Here is a 17,445-nt window from a genome sequence, read left to right on the forward strand (position 1 = left end):
TTGTTTACAGAGGGTGGTTCTTGTGGCTCATTAGCATTTTGATTATGTATATTATCATCAACATTAACATTCACATTCACAATTCGATTAATGGTTTCAGATTCCATGCTGCAGATTAATTTCTGAAAAAAATAGTGTGAAAAGCTTACTAAAAACAGCCATCGAACACATGACCAAATGTAACCAAAAAGATGAGATGAGTGAACAACTACCTATTCGCAGTAGACAACAATTGCAGTAGGCAGGGGATGATTGTACATAAGGAAAACACCAAAAAAGCACCTTGTCATTGCGGAACAACACACAACACTAACAAATGGCCACCAACGTCGAGTCTAGCAGCATCACCGTAGACCACTTAGACCACCAACGAGCACGCACGCCACAGACCAGACGACCGTCAATACCTAAGCCGCAAACCACCGAATGGGCACCAACGTCGACCACTATTTTGCCGCAAACTACGAACGACCACCACACCTTAGACCAGACGACCGTCAACACCTAAGTCGCAGACCACCGAATGGGCACCAACGTCGACTACCATTTTGCCGCAAACGACGAACGACCACCACGCCTCAGACTAGACGACCACCACCAAATGGAGGCACCACCATGACCGTGAATCAGAGGGAAGGGAAGGGAAGTGAGTTTTGATTCGTCCGGTGTTGGAAGTGTAGCTCGAGGAAGAGGATTGTAGTGGTTAGGGATTTTTATTCCAATTTTAGGGATTGCGATTTGTGTGAATGTCAAACTTAATATTAAAATAATTAATTTTATTAAGTTAAGTGGGTTGGTGGGTCAGCTCACTCAAACCCGACTCGAACTCGCACAACTCACAGGTTAAGTGAGCTCAACCCGTTTTGACCCATAACCACAAAAAATCTTGTTTTTTCAACCCGACCCGACTTGAACCTGTGGCGAGCCGAGTTGGCTCACGGGTTCGAGCTCACTTTGACATCTCTACTTTATTTCATTTCAGATTTAGAAGCTGTTAACTAGTTTTTTACTTTTTGTATTTCACATATTTTTTCTCATTATCATGTTTATAATTCTTTCACCTAATAAATCCTAAATTGTAAGTTAATGCTATAAATTTAAAACCTTATCTTCAAGTGACAGAATTTTTAATACTTTGACAAATATATTTTTTTAATGTACTTTTTAGAAAAATCACGAAATTGTAAAAAGAATAAAAATATATATTTCTACTCATATATTGTTTATTCTTTGTGAGATACCCTAAGGTGAATAGGTGTTTCAAATATGGTATTTTTGTAGTGAAAGATAAAATAAAATGATTTTGGGCTTGCTATGTAGAAATAAAACAGAAAAAGTTTTAGAAGTGTACTAGGAAGTTTTCTAAGAACAAATATATTGTGTTAAAAAATATCTTATCAGATAGTTGTAATGAGTTGAATGCGGAAGAACCCAAATATATGTGGCAGAAGAGATGATGTCTCTACCCTAGAAATTACAAAATATCCTCCGTTAATTGCTTCCTATGCCCTTTTTTCTTCTTACATATAATTGTCATCACATAATATAAACATATTAAATTGATAAAAATGAATGTTTTTTTTTTTAAATAAAAGATATCTACTTTTCATTTAATTTAATAAATTTTCAAAAAATTACTAAACAGAATTTTAATTTATTGTATGTTTCAAATAGTTTTAGATAAAAAAAGAGAAGTAAAAGAATAATTTAAAAAGAATAGAAATTAAATAATTAATGAATAAATTAAAAGTTTGTGAACTAACATCGGTATTCAAAACTAAAACAAAAGACCGTTGCTGTAGTGCAGGTCAGTCACGCGTACAGCACAGGTGGTCCAACATAAAGAGGAGAGGGTGAGGGGTTACGATCTTTTAAAACCCTAACTCATAAGAGAAAAGAAGACAGTCATTTGCGGCGTTTATTCTTGGAGATGTTATGAATATGTGTGGCTGTCTTACTTTTGCATAATAAGAAAGTATGGTGTTGATGGTACTCTTCTTTTCTTTCTTTTTTTTCTCTATTTTGTTCCTTCCTTCTTTTACTGGAGAAATTTGGTGAAGCCAGTGACAAGGTGTAGTTTTGCTCTAATGCATGCCACTTATTGCGATATTCGTTTACCTCTTAGAACTTTCCAATACCGTCTATCACTTATTTTATTTTACCTTTCTTTCCTGCTGTGAAAGTACTGGAATGGTTGACTTCATCTCAGCTTATTTTCACTGGAATGAAATTCTATCACGCCTCCTCTTGGTTCAAAGAACTTTTCTGCAGAGGTATTCTTCTTTTTCAACTTCTTTTTCAACTTCTTTTTCATCTTTACATTTTATAAACACTCTTAATAGTGTCTTCAATTAGTGTGCATGCTTTACTTTGTCACATATTTTTGTTTTCTTGTCTTGTACTAAGTCATTGGTATCCCTCATGAGATACTTTATCTTATATACAAATTGTTTATCAAGCTGGATATGTGTGTCCTATTACAGAAAAAAGACCACCCACTTTGGTGATTTTTTTATGTTTCAACTATAGTTGGAAAGCAATGGAATTTTTTACACACTTGCAATGCAAGAAAAAACTTAAAATTTTCTAAAAACTATGACTAATATTGTTTTTGTAAATGTGAAATGTTCCAAATGTCAGCTGAGATATCCTGGTATAAAGTACAGTACTTGTATATATGAATATGTTTTCTTGAATGATGATTTTTCTGTGATGAATACAGTACTGGTTTCTTATATCGTAATCTCAAGGAATCTGGTTTCATCCAAACATGGGAATGTGTTGCAGCTTTTGGAGTTTTGTAGAGTGTTTGGAAAGGTATGGTTTCACCATGTTAACAAATTTTCGTGATGTATTTTTTTTTTATTTACTTTTATTAATTGTAATTCATTGTTGCAATCATTTAATAGTTTAATGATTGAATAACCATAACAAATTGCTTTAATGATATAGAGTGATGTTATCAAATTGGAAGTAATTATTTCTATTAATATCATGCATGAGTGATATTGCAGTTGGTCATTTAATTGAATGTTATAAAATTTTAGATGATTTTGCAGTTTGGTCATTTAATTGAATGTTTTCAGCATGAGTGATATTCCCTCCTGATACATTAAATTATATACTCTAGGAAAAGAATGGTATTATTGTTCAAGCGTAATTCTTGATTTAAAGTTATATTGGCATGTCGCAACCATTCATATTATATTCATACTATATATAGTTATGTGTGTAATTCTCTAATAAACTTGGTATACAATTTCTAATAACATGCAGGTGTCAAAATACAAGATGAAACTGCTAGGGAATTCCGTTCTCCTACTCCAAATGGACGGTAGATTGAACTCCCCGAGGATGCTGTGGCCAGTTCTCCAAAGGGAACTGGAAAATCTTGTCATCAAGTAATTTATTCATTTTTTTTTTCTTTATTTTTGTGATGTCCAATTTTTTATTTTGCATGTTGGAGTGTGATGATTACCCGAGTTACTCTTTGTTGTTCGGTTTGTTTCTTGATTTTGTGGTGTATTTGAATGATAACACTTTTGTTTTGTTTTGTTGGTTTTCCACTGTAGTGCCGGCAAAAAAAGGAAAATTTTGTTGCAACCTGCAAGAACTTCAAGAGAGGAAAACATTATACAATTAAGTTCTGCAACAAGTGCCTCTTGACCAGGTCAGTCTCCATTATAAATTTTAGGTTTTCTTTTTATTTTAGATGTTTATATTTTTCAAAATTATTCTATCCTTTTTTCGTAAAAGTGTGATATGAAGCGTATCAAAGATGCTATATACTTAGAAGGAATTAGGTTCCGATTGTTAGCTGAGATATCCTTGGTACAAAATGAAAGAATAAGAGAGTATAAGAATACAGTCGGTACTTGCATATCTGTATTTATGATTTGGTTGAAAGGGATCTCTTGTTTTACTGTGCAAATTCATGATTTAATGATGATAGAAGCGAAAATGTGTTTGCATTTCAATTTATGATAAACTTTTTATGAGATGACCTTATGGTTGGTGATTCGTGTTCGTTTTTGTTATTTCTTGCAGGAGCTTGAAGTTTGTAACAAAGAAGATGGTGGTGATAATGTTGGTGCCATGTGCCAAGGAGAAGGAGAAGTAGAAAGGTTCCCAACAATTGAGGAGGAAATTCTTTTACCCCCTGGCATGGAATTAAAACAAATATTTGGCATCAGAGTTACCACTCAAAGATGTTGGGGATGCGTTGCAGTTTTTAGAATTTTGTAGAGTGTTTGGAAAGGTATAGTTTCATCTTTACAATTTTTCCTCATGTTTTTTTTTTTTTTTTGATTAATTGAAATTTATTGTTGCATTTAATGGTTGATTGATTGGATAACCGTAATCGGCAAATTCTTTAATGCTACAGTGGAAGGTTACAAAATTGGATCTAATTACTTAAAAATAAAATTTTAGATAATTTTGCAGTTAGTCAATTTTACCATGGATGATATTCCCTTCTGGTACATTTAATTATATACGCTAGAAAAAAGGGTATTATTGTTCCAGGGTAATTCTTGCTTTACAGTTGTAGTGTCGCAGCCATTTATACTATTTTTTGTCAAGTGTTTTTTCACTGTTATTCTTATCGTGTTTCCTTACTGTTATTCTTGTGTGTAATTTTAATCAGGTTCTTGATCTCATGGAAGGAGAAGCTGAAGTCATTTTAAAAGAATTGGTTAGTAAAGGACATAACTCCTTGCTAATTGAATTTCACAGTAGACTCTTGGCTTTGATCCTAAGCGAATCAGGAAAGGAGTGAGTTATCCCTTTAAATTCTTGTTTCGTTTTTTTTTTCCAGTAATTAATTTTTTTTAGATATTTGAATTAATGTTTCCGTATGGATGACATTTAAAGTGGTTGGAAACTTGCTTAATATGTCCAGGAAACTGAGGAGATATATTAAAGATGAAAACTCAAGATATGCAAAAGGAGTGAAAGAAGCAAAACTTAAGATTGATGCAATTAAGGAAAAGGTAATAGAAAACAAGGTGTTATGGTTTTTTTATGTGGATTACTATTGCTGTTACGGTGTGTTCATAATAATTTTGTGTGCATGATGTTGTGTACAGATAAAGTGTCTTGAACGGAAGTTGCGGAATGAGAAGGCAAAAGTTGTTTCTTCAACTGTGTCTCCCTTTCCAATGGAGGAAAAAATAAGAACCGAGGTTGATGAAGCACACGCTAACATGCTCAGGTTAAAGAGCACAAAATTCATGAGCTCATTTTTGTGATCATACATTATTTGACTTAGGCTTTAGCAAATTTTCTAAACGAAAGCAACATTCAGATATCAAAATAGAGGATGAAACTGCAACTTCACCTGAAGAAAGTTGGTCTGTTTATAGTCCTGCAGAGATATCAAAATATATTTCCTCAAGGTGAGTTCTTTTCTTAAATTTAGGTGGATTGTTCTTGTAGTTTTAGATACTTTACATTGTCATATTGTCATATTTTGTAAGAACTTTGATATACAATTTTTAATGTTCTATTCGGATGTTATATTTTGACACACTATATTTGTAGACTAAGCCACAACTATTGAATTGCAGGACCAAAAGACTTAAGAGCCGCAAGGTTTCTCACAGTAAATCAAGTTCGCATGACTTTTGAGCATAAATCTTCTTTCGGTGATGGAGTATTGGTATTGTATTTATGAGATCTTTTGTAAATTTATATAATAATAATAATAATATGTTATTATTAACATGATATAAATTTCTTGTTTTTGTAGGTTTTGGTGGAAATCTTTCTCTGACGGTCCTTTTTATCGAGGCTGCACATGGGTTATTTTATTGTATCAATGAATATAACTTTTTTGTATTTTTTTTAGTGGAACACAAAATGAAATGATTTTTTTTGTCTTCTGTAAATTTCTAATATTTTCAATTTAATAAAAAATTTTAGATCTTTTGTCTTGACCAATTGTTAGCTAGAATTTTATTTAATAAGAATTTTATGATTATTCATTTTTCTTGACTTTTCAGCGTATTATCACACATCATTAAAAGAAATTAATAAATACACGAATAACCATGCATAGGTAAAAAAACGTGAATTAAAACATTTGATTTAGAAGGACTGTTGAAAAAATAATTAATGGACTAAAAAGGTAAAAATGATACACAAATTAAGAACATAAAAAGTATGTAAATCTACTTTTTAACTGAAATTGTTCCTGATAAAAAAAAACGATTAATGTTTGTTTCGGCTTTTGAAAGTTTATAAATGCTGCAGTTTTAAAAGAATGTTTTTGAATGGTAGCCTTTATTTTATTTTCTTATACAACGAATTAGTTTAAATTAAATTTTGTTTATGAAAACAGCTTTTTTTGCCTCACCAATGATCTTAATTGGGACCATAGGAAGCAATTTACTCTGCTCTGTTCATATCTAAGGTGAATTCAATGTGCAGAATATACGTTGGTTCATATCGTATATTGTTTTAACCAATGAATGAAACAATTTACTTGAATGTTACTATTGAATGTGCATATTGAAATTGTTTCCTTGCAGAAAGTAGTAAAGAAGAGGAAGATGAATAATGTAACCTTCGATATATTTTTACAAGAATCATGTGAAAAAATATTTTTCACTTATTGTTACATGACAAAATGCTTTTTATTATTATTATTATTAGTATTATTATTATTATTTTTTTTTTATAAACTGAATATAAATAAATTATTTTTTTAAAATTTGTTTTATGGAATGTTTCTTTTTTTATTTGATAATAACAATAAATTAACAATTGTTATTTTAAATTCACATAATACATTATTTATAATAATTTAAAAATATGAATAATTATTATTATTATTATTTAAAAAATTATTCTTATGAAATACTATTTGGCCCACCCCAAAGTCTTGATCCACGTGAGTTGGATTAAAAAAGCTCACCAGATAAAAAAAAAAAACTATTAAAAAAGCTTAATGGGCCAAAAGCTCACAAGGTATGTATCGATTTTCAATCTAAATAGGCACATCTCTACCTTGTGCCAAATTGGTCGGGGTTGACCCCAGAGGACCCATCTCAACATTGGTCTAGACCAACCCATCTCGAACTTAATTTTGGGTTAGTTCAAGTCAACCTTCAGCCTAAGTTAGGCTAACTAGTCTCGACTTTCAATTTGGGCAAGCACAACAATGTCGACCTTTGGCCAGGACTAACTTCTCTTGACCTTTGGCCCGGGTACTTGTCTCGACCATTTACCCGACTCGACCTATTTCGACCATTTACACGATTTGGTCTATCTCAACCTTCGACCTAGGTGTACTCATTTTAACCTTCGACTAAGGGTAGGGTCGAATTGGGTTGTGGCTAATTTGACTAAATTTCAATGGGACTAAGTTTGCCAAATTTCGCTAAATTTCAGTCAAGGTGGACTCAGTGGGGCCAACTAAACTGAATTCAGCAAAATTTAGGACGACATAGACGCTAACATAATTCGGTCGAGACTATCACAACTAAATTTGGCCTTTGCCGATTCGACTTAATTAGGGTTAATTTTGACTTGGCTAAATTTAAGTCAAGGCCCAATCAAACTAATATCGGTCTTGGCCTACTTGGTCAAATTTGGTTGAATTTTAGTCGCCCGACTAGGCCAAATTTGGTATGGCCAAATTTCGGTGACTCGGTCGAATTTTGGCCTAAGCCAATTCTACCGAAATAGGGCCTTCTCAACCTTGGGACCAGGTTGGCCCATTTGGACCTTCCATCCTGGTCTTCCAGTCTCGACCTACCACTCGTCCAACTCGTCTCATCTTTGGTCTAGGCCAACTATTCTTGAAATTTGGCTGAGGCCAAGTTGTCTCAACCTTCATTTTGGAATAGCGCATCTTCAGCTTCGGCTTGAATTAGTCTGTCTCGACCTTCGGCCTGTATTAGTCTGTCTTGACCTTCGGCCTGTCTCGAACTTTGACACCAATCTCGACCTTATGTCCTAGCAAGGTCGTCTTGACTTTCGCCTTGAGTTGACCCTTTTCAAACTTTACCCCGGTTCGACATGTCTCAATTTTTGGTTTGTCTTGACTTTTCACTAGTGCAATTTTGACTATTTAACTCGCGTTATAAGCCACAGTTATCAAGAAACCGAAGAATATAATGGCGCAGTGACATTTTTGCAATTTCTACAAACTTTTCTGCCTCGGTTCCCTCAATAACCAAAGCAAAATCTACTTTTCTGCCTCGGTTGTAGTAGACAGGCTACGATAAAGCCTTTTAGGCTTCAGTTTCCCTTACCTGAAGCAAAAAAATTAATTGGGAGAGTGACATTTGGCCTCGGTTATAATTGAACCGACGCCAAAAATCATTGTTTTACCTCCGTTAAAATTGAACTGAGGCCAAAAATCACTATTCTACCTCAGTTAAAAATTGAACCGAGGCCATATACCAAGTTAGGGATTCAAAACGTGAATGCGATATTCTTCGTCTTCTACAACGCAACAGTCGTGTTTTCTCTCCTCTGAACGCGCCATCAACCGTCCATAGCCGTCGTTATCCAACCTCCATTCACGCTGTCATCCACCGTCGAGCCTCCTTCCACACTGTTGCGATCATTTGTGTTCCACAGTAGCCACTGGTTCATCCTACGCAGCTACCACGCAGCTACCGCGCCAGCCTTTCCACCAAGCACTACGCCAGCCTCCGTTGCGCCACCATTCCTCCCCAAACAAAGCTTCTCCATTGTCTTTTAGTCTTTCGCATCACTATTTCTCCCATTCCGGCAAGCCACCATCGCGCTGTGCCATGTTCTCCCTGCGTGTGTTGGTTAGTTGAAATTCAAAAAATTACGCGATTCCCCTTTTTTTATTTCGCGTTTTGTATAATTGTTTTTGTGATTTGGGTTGTTGTTTTGCGTTTTGTTTTGTTAGGGTTTTGTTGGGATTGTCTTGGTTTTTATTTTTTTTTCTCCCATTTTTGATTTTTTTCTTGTGTTTTTATGGTTGTGTTCTTTATTAGGTATTGTTACATTGTGGTGGGACTGTGTAACTTTCGGGAACGTGAGTATCGTTGCATCCTCCCATTGTCATTCGCTTCGCTTTTCACGCTCCCATGTTCTTATTTTTGTAATATGAGTCTATAAATTTTTAGTCTATTGAGTGTTAGTTTTATTGTATGTATATGTGATTAATTATTTGCTTAAGTTAGTATCTTATTTTGCAGACATTCAAGAGTATTGCACAAATTATCGCGAAGTCCATAAAGTTTGGTAGGATAGCATTTGCCAAATTTATAATTCAGATGTACAATAGTATTGATTAGGATATTGACTTGTTGTTACAAGACACTTTCAAATGTATTTGGATTGTGAATGATGTCATGTTTCATAAAATGTATAGTTTTGTTTCTGGTCTAACTGGTCTGGTTTTCTGAAAAAATATGCAGGTTAAAAAATGTGGGAATAACCAAAAACTAAAATTTTATTTAAAAAGTTAACAGGACATACGGCCTCGGTTCTCATTAGAACCAGAGCAGAAAGAGGGAGTATATAGCCTCGGTTCTCATTAGAACCGAGGCAGAAAAGTGAGTTTCTGCCTCGGGTAACACCCGAGGCCAAAAGTTGACCCTTTTTTGCGTCGACCTTATATGCTTTGGTTATGAAACCGAGGCAGAATAGCAAAAGTAACCGTTGTCAAATACCCTTTTATGCACTAGTGTTTGGTCCAAGTCAACCCATCTTGACCCTCGTTCCGAAAGAGCCTATTTCAATTTCTTGTTCGAAAAGAGCCCTCTCGCCCTTCGACCTAGGTTAGTCTGTCTTGGCCTTCGGTGTGAAATGGCTTTACTTATGTATGACCTTCGATTTACCACGAGTTCAAATTAGGTAAGGTTGAAAAAAAATTATTTTTCTATCTTTTAAATGTGGATCATTTTTAACCTGACTCAGTTTACCGATTAGTTAAACGATTTCGAATCGGATTAAAAATAAGTTCACTCGTAATCCACCACAAAAACTTTTTACCAATTTTTCCTTATCTGTAATTATAATTATGTAGTTTTTATACGTCAAACTTCTTTGATTTGATTGTAATGTAAAAAATAGATAAAAAACTAAAAACCCAAAACATCCTTTGAATCAATCCAATGTATAAGTGTAAATTTATATTAAAAAAATAACTATCAATTATGTTAATGTAATTTTATAAAATATTTACTAGTAAAATTATAATTTTTATTTTCAGTTTTATAAATGAATTACAACGGTGAGTTATTTCAAAATTAAAGTTAAATATATATATATATATATATATATATATATATATATATATATATTAATTTATACCGAAAGACATTTTGATATATCATTATATAATACATTTTCTTTTGCTCTTTCAAATTAATTACATCCACCACTAATTTCTCAAACTAAATAACAGATAATAAGATGATGATAGTGGTCTTTCTCAACGGTATAAATTTGAAATTTAGTAATAATAATAAAAAAATAATAATAATATTATTATTATTGAAAGGTCTATTAGATTAAATTCAATTTGATTTATATTTAATTTTATATTATTTTGTAATTTTATTTATATTTTATTTTAAAAATTATAACATATTTTTTTAAATATTCGTGGGTATTTACCAGTACCTGTATGTTTTAAAATACTCAGGAATATTTTTTAGACGATTATCAGCGGGTAGCAGGTGAATTTTTTGTTGCGGGTCGGGTTGCAGGTAGACATTATGTGCGTCCGACCCGACCCGTTGCCATCCCTATTCAAAACATAGAGTTATCCCAAAATTAAACATGAGAAAAGGAAATGCTATCTTATGAACACAAAATCAAATTCTCATCGTCCATATGTGGATTAGCTTTTGCATCATCTTCTGCTCACATCACAAAAGTAATCATTGCAAACGAAGAAAGACTAAAAATGTTTCTTTGTCTCTACAAGAAATTTTTTCATTACCAGCAAAATTTGTTAACGAGAATAAATTTATCAGTAAAACATTATCATGAAAATAAATTCGTTAATAAAACAACATTACCAACAAATTTTATCGTGAAAATTAATTTTGTTGATAAATTTGAATTTAAATTATCGACAAAAAATATTTGTTGATAAATATGTAATATATTTGACAAATTTTAGTGAAGAAAAAACATAACATCTCTACAAAATCTAGGGTTTTTCTGACTCTTCCACTCATTCCAACTTACCAATTTGGTGGTTGTTGCTTCACTTGGATTCATATTTGTGCAGAATGGCTATTGGCAACTGTATTTAACCTTTAAAAATATAACATCTTTTTCTCATTGAAGACTGTAATTTTTTTGAACCATTAAGTGAAGTAATTTACCATTGTCTTCTCGGATACAACATGTTTAGGTTCTCAATGAATCTTGTTTTTGTTGTAAACAATTTTTCTTTACCTCTTTTCTGAACCAATGAGCTCAACTAGGACTGTAGAAAGCAATTCACTGTGCTCTGTTCATATCTAAGGTGAATTCAACGTCCATACTTATACGTTGGTTCATAATGAATGTTGTTTTTGTTGAAAACAGTTTTCAACATTATGTCCTAGCAAGGTCGTCTTGACTTTCGTATTGAGTTGAGCCTTTCCTACATTCGGCCTGATTTGACATGTCTCAATGTTTTACTTGTCCTGGCTTTTGGTTCAGATTAACCCATCTCGACTCTCGTTCCGAGAGAGCGTGTCTCAATTTCCTATTTGAAATGGACCTTTTCCACCTTCGATCTAGGTTGGTCTGTCTTGGCTTTCGGTCTGGAATGACTTAACTCGATATATGATCTTTGGTTTACCACAAGTTCAAGGGGTTGAAAAAAAATTTAGTTTCTTTTTTTAATGTGAGTAAATTTGAAACTGACTCACTTAATTCGCTAATTAAACGTCAAAAGTTGACGGATAATCTATCACAAATGCATTATTAACTTTTTACCATTTTTTACTTATCTTTAATTATAATTACGTAGTTTTACGAGTCATTATTCTTTAAATTGATTGTACTGTAAGAAATAGAAAAAAAAATTGACAAACCAAAACATCCTTCGAATCAATCCATTGTATAAGTGTAAATTTATATTAAAAAATTAACTATCCTTTAAGTTAATAGTGTAACTTTATAAAATATTTACTAGTAAATTTATTAAATTTTATTGTCAATTTTCTAAATGAATTACTTTACAGTCAATTATTTCAAAATTAAAGTTATATTTTTTCTTTTTAATTTAAACCGAAATAAATTTTGATATACAATTATATAATACATTTTCTTTTTCTCTTTCACAATAATTACATCCACCCCAATTTCTGAACTCAAATACCAGATAATAACATGATGATGGTTGTCAAAAGGTATAAAATTTAGAGAAAATTGTAATTTAATAATAATAATGTTATTATTATTACCACTATTATTATTATTACTATTATTATTAAAAGGTCTATTAGCTTAATCTAATATATTTACCTATTTAAAATGAGAAACATTTGAGATTGTAAAAGCAATTTAAAAAAAAAATTCAATTTCTTTATAAATAATATTATTTTGGTATTAAGAAGAAATGTGTGTACAGTAGAAATGTTTGAAATAAATTATAAATATATTTGTAAGTTACTTTTAATTCACTTCTGACGAAAAATTACAATATAACACTTTAATCTTATTTTACTTTAATAATAAAATTAATTTCGTATAGACAAAAGTAAATAATTTTCAATATATAATATATTTGTATAGTTCTTTAAAAAGGAAAATAATAATATTAACATAATATATACACCGAACCTATCAAAAGTAAGGATGAAAAAAAAATGCGTAGATAAACATAAACTCGTCAATGAAACAATATTATTAACAAATTTTACCGTTAGAAATAATTCTGTTAATAAATTTGAATTTGAATTATTGATGAAAAATATTTGTTGATAAATATGTGTATATAAACAAATTTTAGTGAAGAAAAAACAAAATCTCAGTGCAAAATGTAAGGTTTTTCTGACTCTTTCACTCATTCCAACTCACCAATTCATATTTGTGCATAACGGCTATTGGCAACAGTATTCAGCCTTTCAATATATACCATCTTCTTTTCATTGAAAGCTGTGTAATTTTTTTGTTTTATTGTTGTGTTTGTTTATTGTTGTGTTTGTTTCAATATGTATTTTTTATTTATACACAATAACACGGCATGTTTAGGTTTCCAATTAATCTTCTTTTTGTTGAAAACATTTTTTCTTTGCCTCTTCTCTGAATCAATGAGTTGAATTAAAACAGGTTTAGGTTTTCAATAAATCTTGTTTTGGTTGAAAACGGCTATTTTTGCCTCACCAATGATCTCAATTGGGACCATAGGAAGCAATTTACTCTGCTCTGTTCATATCTAAGGTGAATTCAATGTGCAAACTTATACGTTGGTTCATAATGAATGTTGTTTCTGTTGAAAACAGGTTTTTTTCTTTTTGCCTTTTTTTTGAACCAATGGGCTCAATTGGGACCATAGGAAGCAATTCACTGTTTTCATATTATAAAAACTTCGCAATTTCTCTACAACGTCGATAAGAGGTTTTTGTGCAGTGATTCCAACATAGCAATTTTGTCATTTACATGGAACCCATATTTATGCATAATGTCTTAAAAAGTGATTTTTAGTTGCATACATTATTTTTGGATATTTTAACAGTTCAAGTTAAGATTAAGCTCATTTAAGGTGGAAAAATAAATTGATTGAAGTTACAAACCACCTTTAAATAAGGCTAAAATTAGCAATGTTTGGAAAAATCACTTTTGTTCCCCTAAATTACATATACACTCCCCTTTTTCTAGATGGGCAAAAAAACCTATTTTGCACCCCTAATATTTCTTTCTACACACCTCTTTCCACTCAAAGTTCAGGCCCATTTATAAGTTGCCATGTGGCAATCCTCCATTAATTAAACTGTCCAACCATGTGTTGCCACATGTCACTATCCTATCACACTAAACAAAACCAATGGAAGGATGCCACCTTATAATTTCCTTCCCATCTCCCAAATGAGAAATCCTAGCCTCACATTCCATCACGACAGCCACCATGGATCTCGCCGGTAGCCTCCACATTCACGGTCCACCAACACCTGCAACTCGAAGGCCTCTATCTTCATCCATCACTACTTCGTCATTCAACACACCTTCAACTTACAAGTGCCACAAACCAGAACACGTCGCAGACAACCACCGCGTACCACCACTACGCCTCATGCTCACACTACTATCACACACACGATGATACGATCCTTTGTATTGAATGAGTATAAGGATCATATATGTGTATATAATACGTATTGATTTGTTGTTATTCTGTTAGTTCTATTTTGGGAAGGAAGTTAGTTAGTGGCTGTTATTGGCTATAAATAAGAAGAATGCATATTCTGTTGTAGCTATTCATTCATTCATTCAATTCTAAGAACAATTCATTCCTTTTGTAATCTCTGTTACTCTTCCATATGAATGAGATTCAGACTCTATTCTTCCAGTAGAGGCCCTATTGTTCTTCATCAATCTTCGATTACGAGTTCATTAACGGTTCATGATTCGCTTACGAGTTCGTTAACGGTCTCTTTAACCGATTCTTTGACTTCTACCTTATTGCTGAAGATTCAAGATCTTTTTCAATAGAATTCAGCTCAGAGTCCTTCGCGTTGTGGTGATAGATCTTCTCCTTACTCGTATGGTACTCGTTTAGCTAGGCTTGATTTTCCTAGGTTCAATGGCGATAAAGTGAAGCACTGATTGATTCAATGTGAAACGTTTTTTTCAATGGATCATATGCCGGATGAGTATAAGGTGAGATTGGCAGTGGTTCATTTTGAGGGACGGGCTCTGCAATGGCACATTGCCTTTGTTAAGCCGATTGGAGTTGATAATTTTATCGCCATAGGAGGAATACACTAAGATTGTGCTAGAACAGTTTGGTGAGGTTGCTGAAGATCCAATGGTAGACTTGATGAAATTGAGGCAGAAAGGTTCTGTCACTGACTATCACGAGGAGTTTGATTGCTTGGTGGCTCGTGTGGAGTTATCGGAGGAGCATAAGTTAAGTTGTTTCTTGGGAGGGTTGAAGCAAGAGGTGCAAATGATGGTTCAGATGTTTCAGCCTTCGTTTGTAAACAAGGCTTTTCCCTTAGCTAGAATGTACGAGTCAGCTTCTAAGGTGGGTGGCGGTGGAAATTTGATGGCTAAAAGCTCAAAATCAGTGTTTCCTGCTAAAGCTCCTAAGAGCACTGATTCTATATTAGGAACTTATGAGTCTTCCAAAGCGGGAACCAAGCCTCAAGACAACTTAATTATGCTTTTATGGTAGAAAGGAGAGCAAAGGGGTTATGATACTTTTGTGATGAGCCATTTTTGTAAGACCCGAGAAATTTAAATTAATTTAAATAAATAAATAATTAATAAATGCGGGTAATGAGAGCATTTATGGTAATTAATTCTAACATGTATGACATGGAAAAGTACTTGCTTAAATGGTTGAGAGTACTTTATATGTGTGAGAGGACTTGGGTTCAAGTCCTGTGTATGCCATTTATATGTTATTTAATTATTATTGTTTTAATATTATGATTTGATCATGTTTCTTATAATATATATAATGCTTGAATTGCATTAGTTAGCATGAAACATAAATTGGCTTGATGGTTTGGCATTAACATGGCATGTGCATGGTTGTGGGATCAAACATTGTTGAGAACCCAAATTAAACTTTGTTTTGCTATATTTTTAGTTTTGGCTTGAGTTTGAAAGGTTGATGGGAACCCTAGCAGACATGGCAGCCAAGAGGGGCTGGAAAATAGTCCTTAATGAGTCATTGAATGGAATTTATCTTATACTTAAGTCATTTTCGTTTTGGATCAATTAATTCCAATCAAGGCGCACTTGAGGAGGGAGAAAAGGAGTGAGAGAAGGGTTTGGTAAATTACCATTAGTCTGTGATTTTGAGAGTGAGAATTTAGAGAGGATCTGTGGTGTGTACATGAATAGAAGGCGAAATTGGAAGGGAATCCAAAGGAGGATCATAGGTGATCAAGAAGGAATTCATAACAACTCTAATTTAAGCTAAGGAAAACCAAGTTAGGGGAGCTGTAATAGTTATTTTATTTTGTATTTCGATAATGTATAATGAAATGTATGAAACTGGATGCATGTCTGTAAAATTCTGTCAATTTTCGTGTTTCTGGAAATTTTCCAGAAACCGCTTGGAGGGCATTCAAAGCCGCCAAGCGGCTCATGCTATTTTATGGTGTTTGTGGGTTCCAGAGATGGGACCGCCTGTCGGCACTACCCTAACCGCCAGGCGATACTTGGAGATTTACCAGTTTTCTGGGTTTTTGCTTGAACTGCCTGGCGATAATGATCAACCGGCAGGCGACATAAACTTTTCCCCATTTTTGGTATTTTAAGGGGGACCGGGGCTGATTGTGTTCGGGAGGAAAGCTAACCAAATCTTTAAAGAATGGTTTAGAAATCGAAATGTTGGTATGAGTACGAAATTTAAATGGAAATTGAATAGAACAGTAGTAGAGAATTTTAGGGTTGATCATATAGGATTTTATAAATGGGCACAATGTTAATTGATAATTGTTGTTGGAATGGTGTGTTATGAATTTAAGGAGTAATCCGTGATTATGAAAATATGAGTACAACCTTTGGGTAGTGAATCGATTATAATCAGAAAAGTTGGAGTTGGATGGGGTTGCAGGTATGGCGATTCTGGAAAATTGCCAGAAGAGTAAGCACCGCCTGGCGGCATGGGGCTTTCCGCCAGGCGCCAATGCAGTGACTGTGGATCTGAGTGGTTGTTTGGGACTGTAATAGTGTTTTGGGATTTTAGGCGTTTGGTTCTTTGGTAAATCAGTTCCTACTTAGCTGCAAGGGGGTTGAAGATGAGGGTTGAATAAAAGTTTTTAGTAATGATAAGTGTAAGTAGGGAATGTAATGTTTATTTCTGATAAGTGAAGGAATCTGTTAAGATTTTGCAGTAGGATATATACTTGAATGAAAAGGACTAGTGCAGGGGCTAGTGTACGACGACCCTACTAAGGTAGTGATATTCCTAATCTTACTTTATAAGTGAACATTATGGGTGTATAAAGTAATTGAGAGAATGGTAATTAGAAGCATGGGAAGTCTGTTAGCTTATGCGATATTCAAGTACTGGCATGACCTTAATAGATGGCATATAGGTATTGGTTCGGGAAAACATGGATGACACCCAACAATTAGTGAGTCTCTTGGAGTGGAATTATTTTGTGAAGAGTTGTTGTAGAGAGGGAAAGTTGTAAATGTCCATACTTATATACAATATAATGCACGTAGTTAGGAGCACAATGGATTGAGGGCAGGTGTGAGTGTAAGACACGAAGAGTATCTAACCCAAAACCAGTACTGCACAAGTACTGATACGGCGCCTAGCGGCAG

The 17,445-nt window shown here is 33.4% G+C and overlaps 1 protein-coding gene and 1 pseudogene across 2 annotated transcripts; both read left to right on the forward strand.

The window, feature by feature from the left end:
- The first annotated feature begins 1,803 nt into the window (after positions 1-1,803).
- Positions 1,804-4,217, forward strand: LOC114181245 (uncharacterized). Its single transcript, XM_085672435.1, has 6 exons — positions 1,804-1,989; positions 2,184-2,273; positions 2,723-2,817; positions 3,277-3,401; positions 3,573-3,670; positions 4,048-4,217. Exons 2-5 carry the CDS (start codon positions 2,225-2,227, stop codon positions 3,664-3,666), a joined length of 363 nt encoding a protein of 120 aa, XP_085528561.1. The 5' UTR covers positions 1,804-1,989; positions 2,184-2,224; the 3' UTR covers positions 3,667-3,670; positions 4,048-4,217.
- LOC146886992 (uncharacterized) lies at positions 3,763-5,903 on the forward strand (annotated as a pseudogene). Its single transcript, XR_014994232.1, has 7 exons — positions 3,763-3,831; positions 4,048-4,258; positions 4,646-4,773; positions 4,901-4,991; positions 5,088-5,212; positions 5,568-5,659; positions 5,750-5,903. The product of XR_014994232.1 is annotated as an uncharacterized LOC146886992 (transcript).
- Positions 5,904-17,445: the final 11,542 nt, after the last annotated feature.

The sequence above is a fragment of the Vigna unguiculata genome, chromosome 4 (genome assembly GCF_037176805.1).
Source record: "Vigna unguiculata cultivar grain cowpea cultivar isolate G323 ecotype 2 chromosome 4, ASM3717680v1, whole genome shotgun sequence".
In the NCBI taxonomy this organism is placed as follows: Eukaryota; Viridiplantae; Streptophyta; class Magnoliopsida; order Fabales; family Fabaceae; genus Vigna; species Vigna unguiculata.

Excerpts from the sequence above, each read along its gene's own strand:
- LOC114181245 (XM_085672435.1), top strand. The coding sequence starts at position 2,225 with ATGAAATTCTATCACGCCTCCTCTTGGTTCAAAGAACTTTTCTGCAGA. Across the intron at positions 2,818-3,276 it reads TTTGTAGAGTGTTTGGAAAG|GTGTCAAAATACAAGATGAA; the intron begins GTATGGTTTCAC and ends AATAACATGCAG. Across the intron at positions 3,402-3,572 it reads CTGGAAAATCTTGTCATCAA|TGCCGGCAAAAAAAGGAAAA; the intron begins GTAATTTATTCA and ends TTTCCACTGTAG.